General features: G+C 34.9%; 1 protein-coding gene across 2 annotated transcripts in view; it reads right to left on the bottom strand.

Annotated features, from left to right (window-relative positions):
* Window positions 1-24502, bottom strand: part of LOC150108873 (serine/threonine-protein kinase unc-51-like) — a 400205-nt gene that overhangs the window by 70127 nt on the left and 305576 nt on the right. For both annotated transcript variants that reach the window (XM_090410511.1, XM_090410519.1), the window contains one exon: window positions 12411-12559. In XM_090410511.1, coding sequence (XP_090266637.1) covers window positions 12411-12559 — 149 coding nt within the window. The remainder of the gene's footprint in view (window positions 1-12410; window positions 12560-24502) is intronic.

Genomic DNA, 24502 nt, shown 5'->3' with positions numbered 1-24502 from the left:
TAAGGCAAGAATAAGTTGTTAATTTCACTCTCTAATGTATCATAGTATTCTGCACTGCCAGTAGAATTACAGTAATAAATACCTCTTTCAGTTTCCAATTTTTATCTATGTATCTTATATAAAGGATAGAAGTTCATCATTATTTGAAATATTTGTAGAAGAAGTCTAACTCTAATGGAGTCATCGATTTTCTTAGCTAATTCTTGTTTAATAACATCAGCAATTACCGACACTTCATTTTGGCTAAATTAATTACTTCGTAATTACATAAGATACTATCCTTGGTTGGAAACAAAACTTCTTTAATTGAGAAAGGCTATACATTACACACAATCACTGCCCTGTGAGAGAAAAATCCAGCTTTCGCTCCTTTCTTAACTGCAGACCAAACCAATTTCCATGGATGCCTGGCCCCACGTACCAATCTTCCATATAATGTCCTTTCAAAATTTTACGGGCATCTACCATGTCACTCTTTTTTCTCCTGTTGGCCCGTCTGCAGTCCACATGTCCTCAAATCTAACCTCATAAATTAAAAATTCCATAATCCTGATATCCCCTTTATAACTCTTCTCTGCCTCTATTCAACAGTTATCAGAACCCAGGAGATCAATGACTTCCTTATCATTACACATCAATACTGGATTCAGCATTGCAATTATCTTCTGAGTTGTATTTGCAGTTTTTACTTGCAAAATTTGAACTTCAAATTCTTCAATCTATACCAGTGTTTCCCAACGTTTTTTGGATCATGCCCCGCCTCAAAGATTTTGATGCCCCCCCCCCCAGCATAATAGTCAGCCAAGTTCTGAAAAAGTATAATATAAATATGTACTTTAAATAAAAAAAGGAACATAGGTAAAACTGTTTTTAATTTGACTTTCTTCAATGAATATAAATTTTATATTACACTTTATATATTATAAAACATAAATAGAACTGAACTCGGGAAAATAAAATCCAAGTTAATGCGATCCTTGAGCTTGATGTCAGCTGCAAAGAGTTTTTATTTGAGGTACTAATTTAGTGATTTTCAATCTCAAATCCCCATGATTTGTGATATCCAGATGATTTCTTTTTTTCAATAGTAAGTCATTTACAGCACTAAAGCCACATTCAACTAAATATGATGAAGGGAAAGGCAATTTTTTTTGCAAAACTAGTTGAATTTCGGTATTTCGTTTCTGGCTCATAAGAAAGCCATGTCATTGTTCCTTTTATGTTAAATAAATTTCTAACAGACTCATCATTTTGCTTTTCTGAGAGTTCTTGATATTGTATGTTCTTGATTATGGTGACTGCTGTAATAGTGATGCAGCTTTTTTTCTTGGAAAGTCAGGGTTGCAACATCGACAACTTATCGCCGACAGTGGTGAATTTTTTGAGTATATCGGTGATGAGGTGACGAATGCAATGTCATTTTCTAATTGCCCCACGTTGGGAAACACTGATCTATAGAATAATGACATCAGGCAGGGTCTAACATCAGATGTGCAATTGTTTGCTGATGATGCAAAGATAGGCAGGGTAATCAGGAATGCTACTGATATTCAGCACTTACAAAATGATTTGAACAGGCTGGAAATTTGGGCAAACGAAAATGGCTCTCAGTTTAATGTAAGTGTAAAATTATGCACTTTGGCATGATTAGATTTCCAGTGGCATATTACATTAGTGGAGTTATACTACAAGAAACCAATGAGGCTAGGGATCTTGGCATAATGGTGAATATCAATTTGAAGTTCAAAGGTCATATAGCAAAAGTCACAAATACAATTCAGAGGATAATTGCAATGTTGAAGTAAACTTTGACATGTAAGGATAAGGAAGTCATTTTGCCTCTTTATTTTGCAACTTTTGCAAAATGACTTCCTTATCCTTACATGTCAAGGTTCACTTCAACATTGCAATTATCCTCTGAGTTGTATTTGCAACTTTGATAAGACCACACCTGAATTATTGTGAGTAGATTTGGTCTCCCAGATTACAAGGGGATAAAAAAGCTGTGGGAAGGGTGCAAAGCAGAGTTACAAAGATTATATCTGGATTATGGGATTTAGATTATGAGGACAGACTGCAAATATGTGGATTACAGACTCTGGTTAACAGGGGAAAGAGGGGTGATATGATAGAGGTCTATACACTTTTGAATGGGTATTATAGGATAGCATCCTATAATACCCATTGAAAATGATGAAATTTTTCGTTATATGGAAGGTGGGGAGAGAACACAGGGCACATCCATGAAAGTTAAGTTTGTTCACAGGCAAGAAAGGGGTAAAAGCTTAGGGACAGTGAGTGCATTTAGTGCAAATGAATTTAAGAGAAGGTATGACAGCTGGTTTTGGTGGTTTATTGCCTCCCTTGATGAGTCCTTGACTCCCTGGAGATCCAAGATAATAATAATAATAAATAATAACTCCAAAATCCCCAGCCTCATCAGTTTTTCCAAGCATAATTCCACCAATATAATATGTTACTGGAAATCTTGGTGTACCAAACCTCACAAAATTTTACACTTGCCAACAATGAACTGACTGTCATTGTTATTTGGCTACAGTTCCAGCTCATTCAAATGATTCTGTAAATGCTACATATTAGTAGCATCCCTTATTGTCCCACCTATCTTTGCATCAACAACAAACAAATGAACATCTCCTGCCAGTTTCTTCCCAATATTGTTAATGTCCAGACTGAACAACAATGACACAAGGACTGTTCGTTTTAGTACACCACCTTTACAAATGGGGCAGGATTGCTCCATTTGTAAAGGTGGTCTGCACATCTCCCATGATTGGTGTAGATTCGGTTAAGGGTAGACCAAGTTTTCCGAGGTAGGTCAAAACTCCAATGCATCTGTGTTGGGTCCACTAATAGATGGAAGTTCCCTATTAAAGTGTTACACCAGGACTCTTTCCATTTCTCTTTTATGTTGAAACTTGTTTCTGCAAGATTTTTCTTGCACAAACAAGTTTCAACTTGACTTTAGCCAGTTTATTTCAAGGGGTGGGATGTCATCTTGGATTGGAAGATTTTGGATTTCCATGATTTTGCTGTATTTTGTATTCATATAGAAGAAAGATGGATCTGAGGATGTGGAGGTGGGATGTTGATTAGCACTGGGAGCCAGTAGGTCGGAGTTGATTTCACAGTTCCAGAAATAAGGCACATGGGTGCTGTTCAGCTATATGAGTGAGCAGTATTCAGCCGCAGAGTAAATGAGACCAAGAGCAGTGCAACGAAGCGTCGTTGCTGAGGCACCCCAAGTTGTTCCGCATAGTTTTTGCAGTAAATTGTTTTGTATTTTTAGCTTGGATGTTGTGTTAATGAGATGTGGTTTAAAAGATAGAGTTCTATCCAAAGTGATGCCCAGATATTTCAGGAATCTGTTGTAGCTTAGATGTTTGTGGTTGAAGTAGACCATGAGTTCTTTGTTAGCCAGGTTATTGTTCAAGTGGAAGCATGAAACTTCTGTTTTGCTAGGATTTGGGTGTAATCTCCATTTTCTGAAGTATTCATCTAGGACTGCAAGGTCATTTATTAGTGTATCTTACATTGTAGTAAAATTGGTGTGTCTAGTGGCTAGAGCAATGTCATCAGCGTAGCAAAACTTCTTGGAGGCTGTATTAGGCAAATCTGCAATGTACAAGTTAAAAAGGAGGGGAGCCAGAACTGACTCTTGTGGTAATCCATTATTCAGTGTTCTTTGTTTACTTTTTGTTCTTATCCATACACACTTGGAACAGGTGGTTGCTTAGCATGCTACCAATTAGTTTTGCTATTGATCTGCATAGGACTGCAAGGAGCAACTTGCAGATTGCGCCATGCCTCCAGACTGTATTATAAGTTGCGATAAGATCTACAAAAGTTACAGCTGTTTTCAGGTATTTCTGGTAACCTGCCTCTATATGCGTGGTGAGTGACAGAAACCGATTACAGAAGCTTCGTGAATCTGGCCTGTTCTACTGGGACTTGTTCTATTGTGGAGGAATAAAGTAAACGACGTAGATTTCTCAAAAATGGTACCGTGCTATGAATGTAATATGTATGTGTGGGAAGATGTTGTAATTTATGTAGAGAGGCTGAATAAGAGAAAAAGAAAGGCATGGCTATGTTAAGAAATGCAATATTCTGATGGACCATGAGGCTTATTTAAATATGAGTTTAAATACAAGTAGGGGACATAGCATTGCAACTGACATGGGAGTTGAAGATTATACGAATGTTCAGTATGTGTGGAAAAAGTTTGATTGATGATAAAGTGGATGATAATTTATCATCATCATCAAATTCCTTACATGTGCCATCAAGGGGTGCACAGGATATGATAGTACTACATGAAACTTACATCATTACTAACTTCCTATCTACAATTTTCCTCCAAATCAATCTGTTACCTGCCAAGACCAACATTATCAGATCTTATATTTCTATCTTCTAAGGCACTTTTTACTGTATCAATCCACCTATATCTTGGTCTTCCTCTGAGTGTTCTTACTGCAAACAGGGCAGAGAACACTTGTTTTGCTAAACAATCCATTCCAATTCCGTTTAAGTGACCATACCACCTGAGATTAGGTTTGCTAACACATTCCTGAATGCTAACAATGTCAATTTCTTTCCTAATATCCTCATTTTTAATATGATATTGCAATTGATGCCACATGTTTATGCCCTTAATCTTTCTCAGGATTCTCATATCTGCGGTCTCTAGTATTTGGTCAAGTGTTTTATTTCTAACCCAGCTTAAGGATCCATAAGTTAAAATGGGTTTGAACACGGTCATGTGTACAGCTAATTTAGTGCTTTGACTAATTTCTCTCTTATTCCATATAAATTTATTCAGTTGATTTCCTACCATACCAGCTTTTTTGATTCAGTTGTCTATTTTCATATTTAATTTACCATCTTCATTAAAAATGGTGCCAGAGTAGCTGAAATGTTTTACTTGTTCTATAGGTTCTCCATTCAGAAACAGTTGATATTTTCAATGCTTCTGTCTATTTTCATTGTCACTGTCTTGTTTTAGTGAGGGAATTTTGCAGACTTGTAGCGGATTTATTTAGAAGTATAACATCATCCGCATAAAGCAAAGAGCTGACATTAACATCTCCAATTTTGATATTAGGTTTAATACCACTTTCCTTCATAATGTGATCCATATAGATAATGAATAAGAGAGTGGATAATGTACCTTCTTGTCTAACACCAGATTTAACATTAAACCATCTTCCTTTACTTCCTTTGATTCTAACTGCTGACTTACAACTCAAATAAAGAATAAGCATTGCTTGATATAATGTCCCATTGACACCACATAACTGTAGCATTTTGAATAGCTTTTCTCTTGGCAACTTGTCATATGTCTTTTCCATATCTACAAAACTTGAATACAGATCTTTGTTATATTCACATGTTTTCTCAACTATTTCTTGTAAAGTGAAAATCAGATTCTGACAGCCTCTATATGGACCAAATTTAGTTTGTTGTACAGCAAGTTTCCCTTCCACAATCCATCTGAACTGTTTCTCAAGTATACTTGCATAAATCTTACCAGGAACAGTCAGTAGAGAAATCAGTGGCGGCTGGTGACAATAGAAATAGGTGGGGCCAGGGGCCTGAAACAACTTAATTTTTTTATATTTATATAGTGGATGGTTATATTATTGATTTATAGTTATTATTTCTATTACAATAATGTTTAGTCAGAATCCACTGATGCATTGAGCTATTAATTTTTTTAAACTGTTAGGATGTAACATATACAGGCTCAACGTATTAACAACATGAAAACTCAAAAGATTTGCAGTTGCGGGCATAGCTCAATGGACTATACCAAAAAAAAAAAAAAAAAAAAAAAGCAGCAGCTCAACAGGCTAGAGCAAGGAACCAGAAATCCAAAGATGCTGTTTCAACTCCAGCTGGAACCCTAAAAAATGTTTTAATTTTTCAAGTGTTAAAACAAAAAAGTTATTATTTCTATTATTTATTTTATAAATCAATGTCGAAACTTCCAAGAAATAACGAGAAATGTTTTTCCAATAAACTATCGATTTTGTTCATAGTTAAAATGTATTGTTTATGGAAACAATACATTTTAACTACAATAAAACAGATCAACAATGGGAATAAATAATAAGACTATGAAAGAATCGCCCGCTATTTATGTACAAACGCAGTGACTGGGCAAGACTAAACTGGCCCCAAGATAAGCGTTGCACCGGTAAACAAACACGATCGCTAGTGCATGTGCTTCACAATCAAAGAATTGCATGCTATGTACGTACATGAAAATGCAGTGATTGGGCCAGATAAGCGTTGCGCCCAGTAAACAAACACAATCACTAGTGCACATGCCTCATACATACCCTGTGTTCTACACATAAAATAGGGCCAGCAGTGGCTGGCCCCAGAGTCCGTATTAAGTCGCATTATACAATATTGCAACAAAATACTACAGTAATTTTTTTTTTTTTATTAAACAATAAAACGTGTTGGAATTAGATCAAAAAATAATAATTACAAGAAACGTATTTTTTAAAACTACAATTATTGGACTAGTTATACAAATATAGGTGGGGCCTGGCCCCTATAAATGATCTGCCCCTGAGAGAAATACTCTGTAATTCTCACATTCAGTTTTATTTCCCTTTTTATATAAGGGTACTATGAGAGCTCTACTCCAATCATCTGGAATTCGTCCCTCTGTCCAGGCCTTTTGTTTTCTTTATGTAATGCCAATTACATCCACATGGTACTGTTCCAATTCTTCTGCAAGTTCAATTTCCTTTCCATTAATACTCCTTATATTGATGGCTCCTATCTTCAGTTTTTCTAAGTACGCTAATTAAGGGTTTTGCATTCAACAACATATAGTCACTGGCTACTGCAGAATCACCAAATTTACAGACGAACGAAGCGTCTCATGTCACACCTCCACCTTGAAAAGTGAAAAAAATGTGACGGTAGTGTTGCATTGTATCACTGAATCAGTGACAACTGAAGAAGTGGTGGCCAATCTCAAGAATCACATGCTGAGAGAAGACAAATAGCCAATGCTGCTATTTGTCTTCTCTTTAAAATTTGTGCTGGATGAAATCAGTAAAGAGCAGCATGAGATCTTTGATCTCATAACTGTCTGTGACCTGGTCATCAGCCAGAATCTCTATGCTGAAGGGCTTACGATTGGCAATGCCATCACTGCAAAAAATTTGGCCATTCAGGGAGCTGCTGTAAAATCTGAGCTAAATCTAAAAACCATACCATGCCAACTAAAAAGGGCACATAGAATACCTGATCTCTGCACGCAGGTTCAGCTTGATAACAAGACAGAGGGAAAAAAAAAAGCCTATCATATCCAACCCTGAAAACATGTGAAGATGCATCAAAGCCTTGGGAATGGGAAAAGTAAGGAAAGAGAGAAAGAAAAAAAGGATACCTACTGAATACTTACTTATATCCAAAGGCTGAAGAGTTGATGGAATGTTGAAAATTAGTTTTCAAAAGGATTCAAAATCCAAAAACTAATTCAAGGTAGATTCATAATACGGTACAGTGTGAAGTGAAAATAATGACTCACCTAATCTTAAACCAAGTATCAATCAATCAGATCAAAAGGGCACATGAGAGATCAGCTGCTCAGAAAACATCCAAATATCTGAATGAGGTAAGAGTTGAGAAGATTAAATATTTAGTTGTGCTATATACCTCGTAATGTGGAGAGCAGTGCAAAGGAAATGTATAGGCAAATGGTTCTGGCTAATAAGAAAAGGACTATAATTATGGGCGATTTTAATTATGGTAATATAGACCGGAATAATGACACAACAGTTGGGGGGGGGGGGGGGCAAAGAAAATGAATTTCTTCTTTTGAGAGACAACTGTCTTAAGATCAAGGGTCTTGGATTTGATTATCTCATCAGAGGTTGTTATTATAAATAGGATATCAAATCTTCCTCCAGTTGGTGAAGGGGACATGAAGTGATCACATGGGTGGTGGCCTGTCATGTAAGGATGGTGATTATGACAAATCCAGGAGAGCTTGCAGCCATATCATAGAATGAGGAATTGGATGGAAAGGCAATCAATGCTGTTTGGGCCTTGCTCAGGAAGAGGCAATAAATACATTCCAAAGGTCAGTTTAAATAAAGTTGGTGTGAAATGGATGAATGAAAAAGTATGCAATTTGGAAGAAGGAGACAGTACAAGTTGAATGGTAAAAATCAGTTGCATTATGGAGGCAGTACAAGATGAATGGTAAAAATCAGTTGCATGAGGAGTAAAAAGAGCAAGCAAGAAAGGTGACTCACTTGGTAAGGATAGCAAAAGTGCAGCAGTCAGTAGATGAAAAAACAAACAAATAAAAGTTGATTCAGTGGCCAGCAGAAAGAAAATTATGGATGAATGACACTAGCTAGTCAAGATGGTAGAATGACAACCACTAAAGAGGATATAACTGAGATGTTAAATGAGTATTCCATAAACATATTTCATTCTTGGGAAGGTAACATTTTGCAGAAATTGAGAGTAGTAAGAAAGTAGTATATGCTGATGGTAAGTGAGCAGGAGGTATATGATTAATTGACTAAACTTATTAATAATTAAGGCAGTAGGAGTTGATGGTATATCATGTTTTGAGGAAATGTTTCAGGGAGTTAGCAGCTTTCATACCTTTTTAACATGAGTCTTTGACTGTATCAAGTTCCAAAGGAGTTTTAAGAAAGTAAAATTATTTCATATCACACGGGAGGTGATGGGACTAGGGCTTCAAATTATCGGCCAATCTGTTTGGTGTTGTGGTCAAGTTAGAGAGGTTAGTGAGGACAAGATTCAATGGAATGACAACAGCAGCATTCTCTTCTGACAGACAACATGGATTTGCTAAAAGTATTTTTAGAAATCTACTTATTACAACAAGGTAACAAATGCAATTGGACAAGGGAGATTTTTTTTTTTTTTCCATGTTGAGTCCATACACAGTACATTACTACTCTATATGGGTAATGAGCTGGGAAAGGAAAAACTTGTTTACATTTGATTTAAGAGCCTGTATATTGTATTCCTTGGGAAACACATCAGGGGTAAGATTGTTACACAATACAGCAGAAGCAGGGATGAAGGAGGAGGAAAAGAAATTTGTTCTGTGGGTCTCAAGGTGTACTGTGAAGGGATGTTGGGTGCCAGCTGCATACATTCCAACGGGCTTAGTTTGTGTCAGGAAATTATTGATGCTATTTCAGATGAACATTTGCCATGAAAATATTTATGGAATACAGAAATTGCAGAAACCATATGTCTGTGCAAAAGTGGGAGGAGTGAGTTGGTAAAAGATGGATCATTTGCTCTCCTCTGTATTGAGTGAAGCATTTTGAGGGAGCTCTTAGGAGTCCACTCTAAATGTGAGAGCAGTATTTGATAGCTGGACAGATGGGATTTTAAGTTAAGAGCTGTTCAGAGGTGAAGTAACACCTTGAGCGAAAAAGAGAAATCCTAGTTTTTTAGAAGCTGAGGATTTAATGGCTGTGATCTGTTAATGCCAGGAGAAGCTTGATGTCAAGGTAATACCAAGAAGAAAGATCTCATCTTGTCTGGAAATTTGAGTGTTATCAAAAATAATACTTGTAGAAAATGGTTCTTTTTTTGTGAGAAATAAGACAGAACTGGGTTTTACTAGCAATGATATTGACAAGGTTATCTCAGACCCATTTCTGAGACAATTCAGGGCAGTGGTGGTTGATGTTTTGTAGGTGAGTTGTGTAGAGTAAGGTTTATCAAATGAAAGGGAGGAGTACAATGTGATGTCATCTGCAAAACTGGGTATTGAATTCAAGGTCATCTGAAGTAGGCCATTGATATATATAGCAGGAAGATGGTTGGTGAGAGAACAGAACCTTGTGGAACCCTGCCATTAGTTGAATGCGAGATGATAAGGAGCCGTCTATCATCACACAAGTGTGTGTGTGTCCAGACAGAAAGCTGGCAATCCAACTTCAGAAGTCCTGAGACAGACCAAATGATGGGAGTTTGCTTAGCAAGCCTTTGTACCAGACCCGGTCAAAAGCTTTGGAGATATCAAGTGCAACCGCTTGAGATTCACTAAACTCCTTTATGGTATTTGTCCAGAGATGGGTGATAAATGCAAGTAGATCTCCTGTTGATTGGCAGTGATGGAAGGAATCCATACTGGTGATCGCTTATTATCTGAGTGCACTAGGATTGGAGACTGTCTAATCGGTATCAGCAAGTTGTGCATAGGGGTGTGATATCCCAGAAGAGGAAAGTCACTAATGGTGTGTGTGTGTACCATAAGTATCTGTTTGGGATCATTGCTGTAACTTGTATATGTTAATGATATTGGGAAGTGTTTAAATGGTGATATGCAGCTGTTTGCAGATATTGTAGCTTTGTAAGAGGAATTTGAACATATTGGATGAATGGGTAAACAAATGCCCATTTCCCCAATCTATTCAATTTGATAGTTCTGTATTGCAAAGCATAAGGTTTTATAATTCAGGAAGCAAAGATGAGAGGTAAAGTTTAAGAGTGGTAGCTGATATCTTAGAAGAGGTGGAGGAGATTAGAAGTGTGGGTGGGGTTAATGGTGGACAAGGATATAATATTTTCGGAACATTCTGGTAAAATTATAAGGGCAATAGAGCAGATTATGGCAATGATGCAGAGGACACTGACATGTAGAGGTAAAGATGTCGTGATTCCATTGTATAAGTTTTGTATCAGGCTGAGTATGGATTATTGTGTAAAGATGTGGTGAAGAAATGGGGAATAAGTCAGGATTGGCATTTCACACCACCAAAGAAAAGGGTCAAGTACTTCGGGAACTTTGAAAAATGCCATACACAGAATTTAACAGCTATGTTTGTAGATTTAAAAGGGCTAGTTGAAATGATAATTAGTCCAACCCAATGTAATAAAAACCAAGGTCTCATCTTAAACCAGCTCTGGTCAGCATATATATCAAAGATCTACACAAGTTACACAGCATATTGCAACAAGCCATGCATCTGACATCTGAATACTACATTCAACGTCTGATTTCTATTCATTTGATGTATAAGTTATTAATTTAGAAATCTGTTAATACCTTTTTTTTCAATTTGTATTTAATATTTAATCTGAAGATGTACACAACAAAATGTATGAAACTAGTAATTAAATAAACATTTTTCTTTCCAGTGATGCTCACCAGACAAAAAATGAGTATGAACATTTCAAGTCCAACTTAATTTTAAGAAAATTTTAGTGTTCAGTAAATAGATTTCTTTATCTAGAAAAACAAATATTAGGAGACATCAAATTTCAACAAAGGTGGCAAAACTGTGGCAAAAGTGCTAAATCTATTCTGAATACCATCCAGTGAGAAGCAATAAAATTCAGCATTTTTTTTTTAAAGCTATGAAGATGTTCGTGTCTACCAAGATAATTTAATCAACCTGAGGGATGACTGAAGAACAAAACCTTGTGGTAAAAGCCAATTCAAGGTTGGTACAGAAAAGACTAATTATAGGGACACTAGCTGTCTCTGGGATTCTGAGTCTTTTTTTATAAGAAAATCGTAAATTTTCTTATAAAATTAAGGAGGAGAAAATGAAAACAGTCTTTCACTACAATATGAAAGGAAAAAAAAAAGGAACTAAGGCTTCATTGTACCTTTCTTTCTGAATCCCTTATCTTTACTTCCCCCTTACATTACTAAACTTTCTTACCTCCCACCTGAACTCCTCTATGCATGATATACACATTAAAAAGGGAATGTTGTGCATTATGGGACACTAAGGCAATCTGATGTGAAGATAATTCAAGCTTTTGTTTGCTTATACTTGTAAAGAATTAAAAAGATAAGATAAAAAACGTTTTTTTTTTTAAAATCTCATCAGAGTTTAAAATGAAACCATACCAGTAATAGCTTAAGTAAATAATAGTAATCAGGTAACAGAAATCAGTCTGACTAATGTTTCAGTCACACAAGACAGAGATTAAATAAGAGAAAACAGTATTTTTTATTTATTTTTATTTATTAAAAACAGTGAGAAATTTTAGTATAACACATTCAGAATGCATACTGCATCCAGAATTATATTTGCTGAGTATTTGTCTTGACCATTACGAGGTTAATCCAAAGTCACAAGGGGAAAAGAAGTCATATGACTTATCATATAGTAAATTTTGGAATAATATGCTAATGCACTGTATACAGATGACCACGTGATCTCTCTCTCTCTCTCTCTCTCTCTCTTTTTTTAATCAATTAAAAAAACAGTAACAAATCAAATTATTTGCATAACAGTGTTATATATATAATACACTCAACTTAAACAATTATTTAAGAAATTCATTTAAACCTTGACATTTAGAAAATTAAATATTAATTTCAACAATGACAAATTCCATACCATTTCTATAGCATAATTGTAGATGAGGTGATCAGCTGTGATGTTTGATGAATTAGGGTCAACACCAGCAGCTTGAAGAATGCCAGGAGTATTCAAAGATTTACACATACTCAAGCAAAAATGGTAATGATCCTTCATGGTTTGAAGAACTGAAACAAAAATTAATCAGATACAGAACTAAATAAAATTATGAACACAATGGTAAATCCAAATGCAACTATTACAATAAAAAGCCTAAAGGCTTCACTCTGGCAACATTTGTTATTATTATGAAAGATAATATATATCCATTCTATCCAACTTAGATGTCACTCTATTGTAAAAAGTTAGTAAATTATTAAGGCATGACTGCCCCTTTACAAGCTATGCTGTCCTTCATAGACTTATTATCACATTCTTATGCATCCATTCTGAAATTCTCTTTTCGACCAACTTTTCCAGTATTTTTACCACTGCTCCAGAGGTACTGATTGGTCTACAATTTGCTACCACAGACTTAGATCCTCTTTTATGCAAAATAATTCCTTTGTATACTTCTAATTCACCAACTTCTGTTCTCACATCAGTGCCTGTCACCTCTGCCACAGCTATGATATACTTTGTAGCAGTATATCCTCACTTGGATGATATACTGCTATAAAGTGGTTACCCAGTAGCTCAAGTATTTCATCTGCATCTCTACTCATCACTAATTAAAATTATCCTTCTACAGCCATTCTTCTTCCAACGTGCCACATACTGAAAGAACTCTGGAATTTCTTTGTCTGTTAGGCTAATTTCTTTTCATCATCTGATTTTGCCTTCCTTACCATACAAATCATCTTATTTACCTGACACATAAATTAAAGATGCCAAGAAATTATATTCTTGGTTTAATATTTTATCCAAGTATAAGCAAACAAAGTTCGAGCTTGTAGTAACTTCATGACTGGGCAACTCATATATAGAGGCTAATGATTTCACATCACTTGTCCCATAATGCAAAGCACATATCCTTATGGATATGTATAATGCTATGCATTACGGGGAAATAATTCCTTTGTACCTCAAATTCATTAACTTCTGTTCTCACATTGGTGCCTTTTGTTGGCTAATTTCTTTTCATAATCAGATTTTGCTTTCCTTACCATAGAAATCATCTTTGTTACCTGACACAACTTTTTCAACTATGTGAAAAGTTACATCATAACTAAATTCCGATCAACAATTTTCTTCCAAATTAATCTATTATCTGACAAGATTCCAATATTATCAGATCGTATATTTCCGTCTTTTAAAGAGCTTTTTACTGTATCAATCCATTTACACCTTGGTCTTCTTTTGGTTGTTTTTTCTGCCAACATGGCAAAGAACACTTATTTTGCTAATCTTTCCTCTCCCATTTTGTTTGTTACCTTACCACCTGAGATTAGCTCTATTAACACATTCCTGAATGTTAACAATGGCAAGATCTTTCCTAATATCCTCATTTTTAATGTGATACTGCCACTGATGATATCTGTTCACTCCACTAATCTTTCTAAAAACTCTCATATCAGATATTTCCAGACCTTGATCAAGATTTTATTTCTTATCCAGCTCTCAGTTCCATAAGTTAAAATTAGTTTGGATGCTGTCTTGTAAAAAGTTAATTTAGCATGATGACATCCTCACCTCACTAGATGCAACTTCATCATAAACTAACGTGGACATCTCCAGAACATTAGACATTGTATACACACTACTCGCAGAGGACCACACCCTACACACACACACACACATGCACAAAATTAACACCAAATGACATCATTAACTTGATCAAACTCACAATAAATGTCAACTTCTTTAAGTTCAACACCTCCATATATATTCAAATTTTCGGTCTCCCAGTGGGCCAAAACATCAGTGGACAACTAGCAGAACTATTCCTGGCACACATAGAATCACTCCTACTCCCCACCCCTGGATCACCTTTTATGGCAGATACGTAGATGATATTCTATGCATTGGTAAACCCTCACACATCACTGCTTTACAAACATCCCTCAGCGATTATAGCAACAGACTAAAATTCACCATGGAAACAGAACAAATCCATCAATTTCTTAAACCTGACATTAATCAGAACCAACAAAACAGCTACGAAGATATTCCACAAACCCACAAATATCGGAAACTACCTCCATTTCAATTCATACCACCCATATTCCATTAAAAAATCAGTCATCCTATCAAAATTTATCAATGCTTACAAATTCTCAACCAATAGTAATTATCTTAACATGGAATTAAAGTATTTAACACAGGTTTTTAAAAATCGCAACTATCCCACACATCTAATAAATTACACAAACAGTATGGCAAAAACCTGTCATAACAACAATACAACCAAAACAGACTTCCTTACACGTATGGTCATCAAATTGCCATACATCCAAAACACATACAAAGCCTACAAATACATTTTCAAACACATGGACTATTAGCTAGTATTCACCACGAACCAAAAATTAGCGACTCTCCTAAAACCCACTAAATCTCTCACACACAAAGAAATATTCGAACACCACAACGTAGTCTACAAATTTCCTTGTCAAAAAGATTGTGACATCACCTACACTGGCTCTACCATTAGGTCTTTATGGACTAGACAACAAGAGCATGTCCAGGATTGCAACATCCCCATTCTGGAACATCTAAACACACAAAACCATCGCAACATCAAAAAGAAAAAGAAAATACAGAGAACAGAAATTGCAGCTCATGCCCTTGAACTGAAATATATCCCACAAATCGACAAGGCCATAATCATAGAAAAACAAGACAACGAAACAATGCTTAGAATATCTGAAACAATTGCTATAAAATGTGATGAAAACTCAATCAACATCCACCGACCCTACCTAATTTCTGAATATTGGATGATTCACAACTTACAAATCAGGCCATGCCTCCGGCCATTTAGCGACAACAAATGCCCTTATTTAGGAGATTCAACTTGCAGTCATGACATAGACCTACACTCATTCCGAAAATGTTCCGATGATGGCCAGTTAACCGAAACAGTTTCGCACCCCGTTAACGTTCTCCCCTGCCCCAGTTTTCCCATAAGTAAACCCTTCCCTGCCAAAAAAAGTGCCTTTAAACACAATAATATATATATTATTAAAATAAACCTGAGTTTCCAATTTATTCTTCCCGCGTCAAACCCCCACCCCCATGCTCCCTTCCCCCTTGTTATAAACAGCCTTCAGCAAAAACATAGAATTTGAAGACATCCTAGTATCAAAACAAGGTATGTACAAACTTTTTTCTCCTCTTTTATTCTGCAATAATTGCCTTCAATACTCACCCATAATGCCCTAAAATATATATATAAATTCTTTTGTATAAAAATAGCCAATGTATTTAAAATAAGGGCCACTCCTAAACAAAAACAGGCTATAATAGCCATAGTAATAATAATAGTGTTTAATAGGAGTAGCATGGGAATTTTCCCAGAAACAATACCTAAATTACAAAATAAAGACTTATTGTTACATAGACCATATATTTATAACGTACTTAAGCTCTTACAAATTGCCTACCGGTTTCGCTAGTAACTGACTAGCTTTCTCAAGGCTTGCAAAGTACAAAAAAAGGTAAATGCAAAAAAGGTTTAAAAATACAAAAAACCGTTAGTACCTGTTAGGTAGCTAGGGTGACACGTTCGCGTGACATAACTACTCAGCATCATGAACACGCGTTACATGCAAACGCATAATATGATTATTTGCGTACTGTAGCTCTGTTGAACTGAGGGAGCTAATTAGATTTTTCCCGGTATCGTTCAGAATGGCCCCTTGATTTCTGTTTAGGTTACTTCCCGTACGTAGTACAACTGCCCAACTGCCGCTTCTTTAAATACTCGATGTCTGTAATCCTGGTCTACGTAGGGCATCGAGTTGTTATTCCAGTCTATAGTGTGGTTCGAAGTTGAAAAGTGATGTGCCAATCCTGAGGTGATCGTTCTGTTGTGATTAACATCGCCTACATGTTCTTTCTGTCTTATTTCCAGGCTTCTCGAAGTCTGTCCAATGTAGGAAAGACCCGCACGTGCATGGAATATTATACACACCTGGATATTTATAAAATGGCACACTGTCTTTAGGAGATCTTAGGACCTGTCTTATGCTATTTGTTGGTTTAAATACAACCCTGATGTTATGTGTCTTTAACAATCTTGCAATTTTTGTGGAAGTTGAACCTATAAAGGGGATGACTGCTATTGAGATTTGCTGGGCGACTGTTCTTTCTTGTTGGTTATCTCTGTATAGAAATTTGTTGACAATGTGTCTAGGATAACCATTTTGTGATAGAGTTGTAGCTATTTGAGACAGTTCTGTTTGATCTCTGATGAGGAAGAAGTTCAATAAGTCTTTATTTTGTGACACTTTATGACCAAAAACATGTACAATTTAAATACCTAAGTTAATTTTATCATTCTGACTAATTTCTTTCTAATTCCATATAAAGTTATTCAGCTGACTTTGCACCATACCAGCATTACTAATTCTTGGCCATTTCCATATTTAATTTGCAATCTTTACTAAAAATTGTGCCTACATAGCTGAAATGTTTTACTTGTTCTATAGGTTCACCATTCAGGATCCAATTGTGGTTTCTAATGTTTCTGCCTACTTTTACTGTCTTTGTCATTTTTATTGCAGATTTTCATACCAAATTTATTACAACAGTCAGGGAATCTTGCAGACTTGTACTGGATTTATTCAGAAGTATAACATGGTTCTTGACTGACATTGCCAATTTCGATATCATATTTAATACCACTTTCCTTCATCAGGTGATCAATATAGATAATGAATAACAGTGGAGACTATTCTTGAGAGACACTTGTGACATTAAGAATTATAAACACGTTAACACAAGAATATTTTAATGTTTGTCAAATATTTCAGTCTGAAACTAACAGACTATATTCAGTGGCTTGATAGGAACAGTTTTTACAAGGTGGAATACAAACAATTGTTCATTCAAAAGTTGAACAAGCTATGTGATGTTACATCGCTAAGCATTAAAGAGAGGTAAATTTCATCCAAGTGATGAATAAATTATAGGTATTAATTCACAGTTTCATATAACAATCTAAATTTATAAATTCAATTAAAGAATTATTACTTACTTTAATTATTTACATTAATAATTAGATTACTTATTAATCTAATTAGATTAATGTAAGAATTAAAGGTCTCAATTATTTAAAAAATAAAATAAATAATAATAATAAAAAAATTAGTGTTATCAAGATTAAACTTTCCCATATTTCTGACAAGGATATACAGTCATTTTGACTCAAGTTAGGGTGCTGACGTAAGGCCTCAGCACTCTCTTTGAATAGCCATTCGAATTTATAGCGACATCTGTGTAGAAGGTGAGTCTTGGATCAGAGAATGCTGTGGCTTATCTCTATCCCGTGCTGTGCAAATCAAGACATCGGATTTATTGTGAAGAATGCATGATTGATGTTCATGTATTCTTTTTTCTATAGAGCGTCCGGTTTGTTCAAAGTACGACAGATTGCAGTTACAAGGAACTTGATATACACACACCAGGCAGAGACATAATTGAGCATTTATTTTAGAAGAGAGGAAATAGTTGAATATTTTGTTAACAGGGATATAAGTGGCTGTTAAATCATATTTCTTCAGAATTCTTGAAATTGGTTCTGAAATCCCAGAAATATATGGAATTGGATTGTAGGAATCGAACAGATGTTGTGTAGTTTTTTCGGACAAGCCATTTAATTTCATATGCTGTTTGATAGTTGAAAGTCCTTTCTGTAATTCATGGGGAATTGAGCAATTAGCTCTAGCTCGTCAAATTAAACATTTTATGATTCCTGTTTTTTTTTGATAAGGATGATGGGCAGATTGTTTGAGAATGTAACGTCCAGTAAAAGTGGGTTTTCTGTAAACTGTTGTTGTCAGAATACCTGAAGGTGATCGGATGAGGAGGATGTCTAAAAAAAATAACTTGTCTTTTTCAATTTTTTCAATATCCATGGTAAACTTAATATGAGGATATACGGAATTGATTTTGACTAAAAAGGAAGGTAAGGAAACTCTGCTGTGAGGCCACACCGAAAGCTGAAAAGATATCGTCTACATATCTCACCCAAAAGGTTGGTTGAAAGAATATAGATGAAAACAGGACTTCTTCTAGATGTTCCAAGATGTATTTCTAGATGTGTGGGTCTAAGTTTGCAAATAATTGTAAAGTCTCTTAGAGAGGTACATTAGTATATACCAGTGATGGCGAAACTATGACACGCATGTCAGCACTGACACACTTGAGGGTTTCAGGTGACACACCTTGGATGTTGAAAAATATTGGTATTCTGATGATAAAACTGCGATAAATCATGTAAGATCACTCTCAGTTAAGGCAAAGGTAGGTTTGTTCATTGAAAGAACTTTCTACCAGTAGTCAGCAACAGAAAAAGTCATTAAATGTAATGTAAGTTTGTAATTTCAGTTTATTAAATTAATTGTATAATATGAATTCATAGATTTTATATCAATGTCCTATTAAATAAATAGCCTAATATGATATGTATAAGTCATCATCTATGATTATGTAGTTACATTTATAATGCATGTATGCAAGTGGCACATCAACAACGTCAATATTTAAAAAAAAAAAAAAAGTTTGACACACCTGGGTAAAAAGGTTTGCCATCACTGGTATATACTGATTCTACATTGAAGCTCATCATAAGATCAGTAGGGTGTAATGAGATACTTTTTAATTTATTTAAGAAATCTGAAGAGTTTTTCAAAAAAGAGCGTGATTTGCCTATATGTGATTTCAATAATTTCGCTAAATATTTGGCTATGCGATAAGTAGGTGAATCAATACAGTCAACTATAGGATGAAGGGGAATGCCTGTCTTGTGAATTTTAGGTAGACCATAAAATCTAGGAGGTCTTGCAAAATGTGTTTTTAACCTTTCTATCGTGTCTACATCTAAACTTATCACCTCATCTAGAAGGGAATTTAATTTCTTCAATCGCCTGTTGGTGGGTTCGTGATCAAGTTCTTGGTATGTTGAGGGATCTTGAAGTAAAAGAGAATTTTTTTTTCTGTAGTTTGAAGAATCCATAATTACTATCGCTTTTTCTTTGTCTGTTGATAACAAGGTGACTGTTGTTTCTTAAGGAATGTAGCGCTTTCTTTAAAGGAAGGAGGAAGCTTGGCTCTGAGTAGCGTAGAAGCAACTTCTAGGCAGAGAGAATTAGCCTTTTCACTGGAGAGATGACTAAAGTTCCGTTCGATGTTAACCAGGAAATTAAATAAGGAAGTTTTTTAGGGACTATAGCAAAATCACATCCTTTTGAGAGGATGACGTTTCACTACTCGTTAAAGGGCAACCGGACACGTTGAAAACCCAATTATCTGGAACATGGAAAGGCTTGATTTGTATAGATACAAGGACATCAAATTTCTAGGCAGAGAGAATTAGCCTTTTCACCGAAGAGATGACTAAGGCTCTGATTGATGTTAACCAGGAAATTAAATAAGCAAGTTTTTTAGGGACTATAGCAAAATCACATCCTTTTGAGAGAATGATGTATTTCACTATTCGTTAAAGGGCAACTGGACATGCTGATGACCCAATTATCTGGAGCATGGAAAGGCTTGATTTGTATAGATACAAGGACATCAAATTTGCAGTTTAAATGTCGATTCTGTTTTTATATGAACGTTGTATATAGCGTTTAGCCACATTAAGAACTATGTCAGAAAGCTGTGGGTCTAAGTTTGTGGAGATAAAGGTACAGAGATCAGCAACTTGACGAATTTAATAGCAAGATCATGTTTAGCTGCTCTGAGTTGATCACGGATTAAAGCTAAGATGGTGTTCCTTTAGATTTTTTGAGCTCCAGGAGATTTGATGGTTTTTTTTATCTTAGAGAAGTTAGGAATAATCTCATTATTGCAGCATTTTTTCAGAAAAATGATCCTCGCTCGTAACTTATATTTTGTATTATATTATACATTTATATTACAGATAGTTTACCTATTTTACCATTTTTTTTTGGTAAAATTTTGGTAAGTTTTCCTGTGTAGGAACAGAATTCTATTCTTCAGAGACACTTGTGACATTAAATTAAGAATTATAAACATGTTAACACAAGAATATTTTAATGTTTGCCAAATATTTCAGTCTGAAACTAACAAACTATCCTCAGTGGCTTGATAGGATGAGTTTTTATAAGGTGGAATACAAACAATTGATCATTCAAAAGTAGAACGAGTCACGTGATGTTACATTGCTAAGCATTAAAGAGAGGTAAATTTCATCAGTGTTGAATAAATTTTAGGTATTAATACACAGTTTCATATATAACAATCTTAATTTATAAATTCAATTAAAGATAACATTAGACTAATGTAGGAATTAAAGGTCTCAATTAAAAAAAAAAAACTTTGGTGTGTTATCTGGATTAAACTTTCTCATATTTTTGACAAGGATATACAGTCATTTCAATTCAAGTTATGGTGTTGAAGTAAGGTCTCAGCACTCTCTTTGAATAGGCATTCGAATTTTTAGTGACATCTGCGTAGAAGGCGAGTCTTGGACCAGAGAATGTTGTGGCTTGTCTTTATCCCATGCTGTGCCAATCCAGACTTATGGGATTTGTTGTGAAGAATGTATGATTGATGTTGTTATATTCTTTTTTCTATAGAGCATCCTGTTTGTCTAAAGTATGACAGATTGCAGTTACAGGGAACTTGATATACACCAGGCAGAGACATAGTGGAGCATTTATCTTTAGAAAAGGTGAAATAGGTGGATATTTTGTTAATAGGGATATAATTGGCTGTTAAACCAATAGGCGAGTTCCAATTCCATACATTTCTGGGATTTCAGAACCAATTTCAAGAATTCCGAAGAAATATGAATAAGTGTTGACTGTAAATCTTCAAGGTTAAAGGAGTCTGTTGATTTATTTGTAGATAATGGTTCTGAGAGTGGGTTGTCATCAGTTGTTCATAATTCTTTATAGTATTTAAGTCAGTCCTCCAAAGTTATGGTATTGATCTTGATCAATTCTTTAATTTTATTATTCATGTGTCTTATAAATTTATGTTTGTGTTTGAGGCTTGTCGATATTGTTTTCTAAATTGGTAACAAAATTGTTCCATTGAATTCTATGCTTTTTATATGTTTCTCTTTTTGCTATTTTTTGTTTCTCTTTTGCATTTATATTCAATTTCATCTTCTCATTTGTTGGTGCCTTACCATTTTTTATAGGCCTTTCTTTTTTCATCTATGATTTTAATGATTTCTGTGTCCCAGTTACAAAGACCTTTTTTCTTTTCCATTGTTTTTTCATTCCCAAGATTTCTCGGGCTGAATTTCCTAAAATATTGCAGAGATGATTCCACTCTTTGTTAATAGATTCATCTGAGGGCAGTTACTGTAATTTTTCATTTATTTTTTGTTGATATAGTTTTCTTCTATCGGAGTCAGACAATGAGCTGAATTTGAACCTAAGTTCTCGGTTTTGTAATGGATGCTAGTACTTAATCCATTTTGGGGGAACCGTATTGATGTCACACATATCAAGAATAAATCTACCTATTTTATCATTTGTTATTGTGTAGTCTATAATAGATTTCGATCCTCTTGCTGACCATGTGAATTTATGAACGTCTTTGTGTTTGAACATTGTATTCCTTATTCTCAGATTATTGTAGATAAAGAAATTGATTAATCTTTGGCCATTTCTATTTTTTACTGATTCTCCAAAAGTTCCAACATGATTTCGGAATTTCACATTGCTTACGTGAGCATTTAAATCACCCAGCAGTAAACACATGTCAATTTTGTTTATTTTCTCTGTTATATTTTGGAGTTGGTTATAAAACTCCAACCTTTCTTCTTCTCTCCCCTCTTTTGGAGCATATAATCTGAGAACTGTGATTAGCATTATTAACAGAAACTGGATATTACCTTCAAGACTCTTCTCAGCATCATTAATATACGATAATGGTCAAAATACAGATAGTTATGGACTTAATCAAGAATCATGTACTCACTGTCCACTAGTATCTGATCACTATTTTATTCTTATTCTGTACATTTACATTTACTCTACACCATATTGCCTAACCCACTTTCCAGGTCTCTCTCTCTCTCAATTTACAATTTAATAATTGTAAATTGAGAGAGAGAGAATTGCTTTTATAACTTTTCTGCATTAAATTTTTTTATGGATGTATTTTCATATATAATTCCTCTTTTTTAATCTTTTAAAGTACCTATCCTGTCCTTAAAATTTAATATGTAGTTATCACATATTGCAACCAATAAAGTGAATTACTGGATATGCATGTTTTTAATATACTTAATTTGTTTTTCAGACTTAATCACTCTTCCAAAAGTTATTAACCATATAAACCATAGTCTTAAATTGACGTATCCCTTAGCTATTTTAATATTTATTACCTTTTTATCACACAGATTATTCATTAATTTTCTACATTTTCTAGTGGAACTCCATCTGTCTTTGTCATTTGTGTCTTCAATGTTCATAATCAAATTCTCATCTCTTTCTCATTACCATTTGCACCATACTTCCTAGTTTTCTTTTTCATCTTTTTTGATAATGAACCTTTATCAGAAAATCTCAAAATAGTAATTTCCTACCATGAAAATCAATATTCAAGGAATCAGATGATAAAGATGTCATGAAATGTGAAGATATAAAGATATTTTGGATGTCTGGAGTAATTATTTCGAAAGATTGCTAAATAAAACAAGCAGTATCTGCACAGCAGTAGAAAACTCCCAACAGGAATGCAATCAGGAATAAATATCCATATTTGAAGTAGGAAAAAGCCATCAAAATCCTAAAATGTTGAAACATAGCTGGAGTAGATGAAATTTAACCAGAAATACTCAAATATGGAGGTATACAAGTTTTACAGTAGATACACTGCATAATTCAGGAGGCCTGGTTAGAGGGTCAAATTCCAATAATTGGAGTAGAGCTCTTATAACACCCATTTATAAAAAAGATAAATAAAACTGAACGTGAAATTACAGAGGTATTTCCCTACTGAGTGTTAGTTGCAAGATTATGCAAGGATACTTGAGAAATGGCTGAGAAAAATTGTGGAAAGGAAGCTTGGTGAAGAACAAGCTGGATTAAGGCCAAATAGAGGTTGTCAGGATCAGATTTTCACTTTAAGACAAATATTTGAGAAATATAATAAGGATTTGTATTTAAGTTTTGTTGATCTGGAAAAGGCATATGGTAAGGTGCCAAGTGAAAAACTCTTCAAAATACTACAGTTAAATGGTGTAAATGGGACATTATATAAAGCAATACATAGTCTCTATTTAGACTTGAAGGAGGTACAGGAAGATGGTTTGGGGTAAAATCAGGTGTAAAATCTTGTATAGAAGGAATTTTGTATAAAATCCTAATATACCGATTTTACTTGAGAAAGAAAGTCAATACCAAATACTTGTAGTTTAATTAACAATTTTTCATTAGTGCTTTATGTAATCTGGTAAAATATTAAAATGAATTGCTAAATTATTTGACTGCCAATATTGTACAAACAAAGAGATAGCCCAGGCAGGATTAGAAATGTAGACCTGAGGATTGCCAGGTGCGAAGGTCAGCGAGTTACAGGGTTTTCTCACCATGACTCAGCAATTCCGTAGGGGGGGGGAGAGAACTCCTGGTAAGAACATCCGGGGAACTCGATCTGAGAAGTCTCAAGGTCATGCAGGTAGAATAAAAAGGAGCCATGCGCTCTGCTCCTGGCTTTGGTTCGCTCTCTCTCTCTGTTCCTGACTTGTTCCGGTGTCGCTTTGAAGAGGTTCCTGGGTCCAGCCGTTCCAAGGATGGAGGAAGGATATCCCACTAGTAGTATTTCGACGATGATAGGAGATTTTTAACGGCGGTGTTGGCCTATTCGAGAAGACCAATCGCAAATTATATTCGTGATCTCTAGGATCGATCTTAAATGCTGAACTGGCTGAGACAGGTTTCAAGTAAGATTATTGTAGAACTGTTATAGAATGTGAACCT

This window comes from Typopeltis vanoorti, chromosome 2 (assembly GCF_054136105.1).
Source record: "Typopeltis vanoorti isolate ZY-2024b chromosome 2, IOZ_Tvanoo_1.0, whole genome shotgun sequence".
Classification (NCBI taxonomy): Eukaryota; Metazoa; Arthropoda; class Arachnida; order Uropygi; family Thelyphonidae; genus Typopeltis; species Typopeltis vanoorti.
The sequence above is the reverse complement of the archived record's forward strand: the minus strand, read 5'-3'. Positions and strand labels throughout refer to the sequence as shown.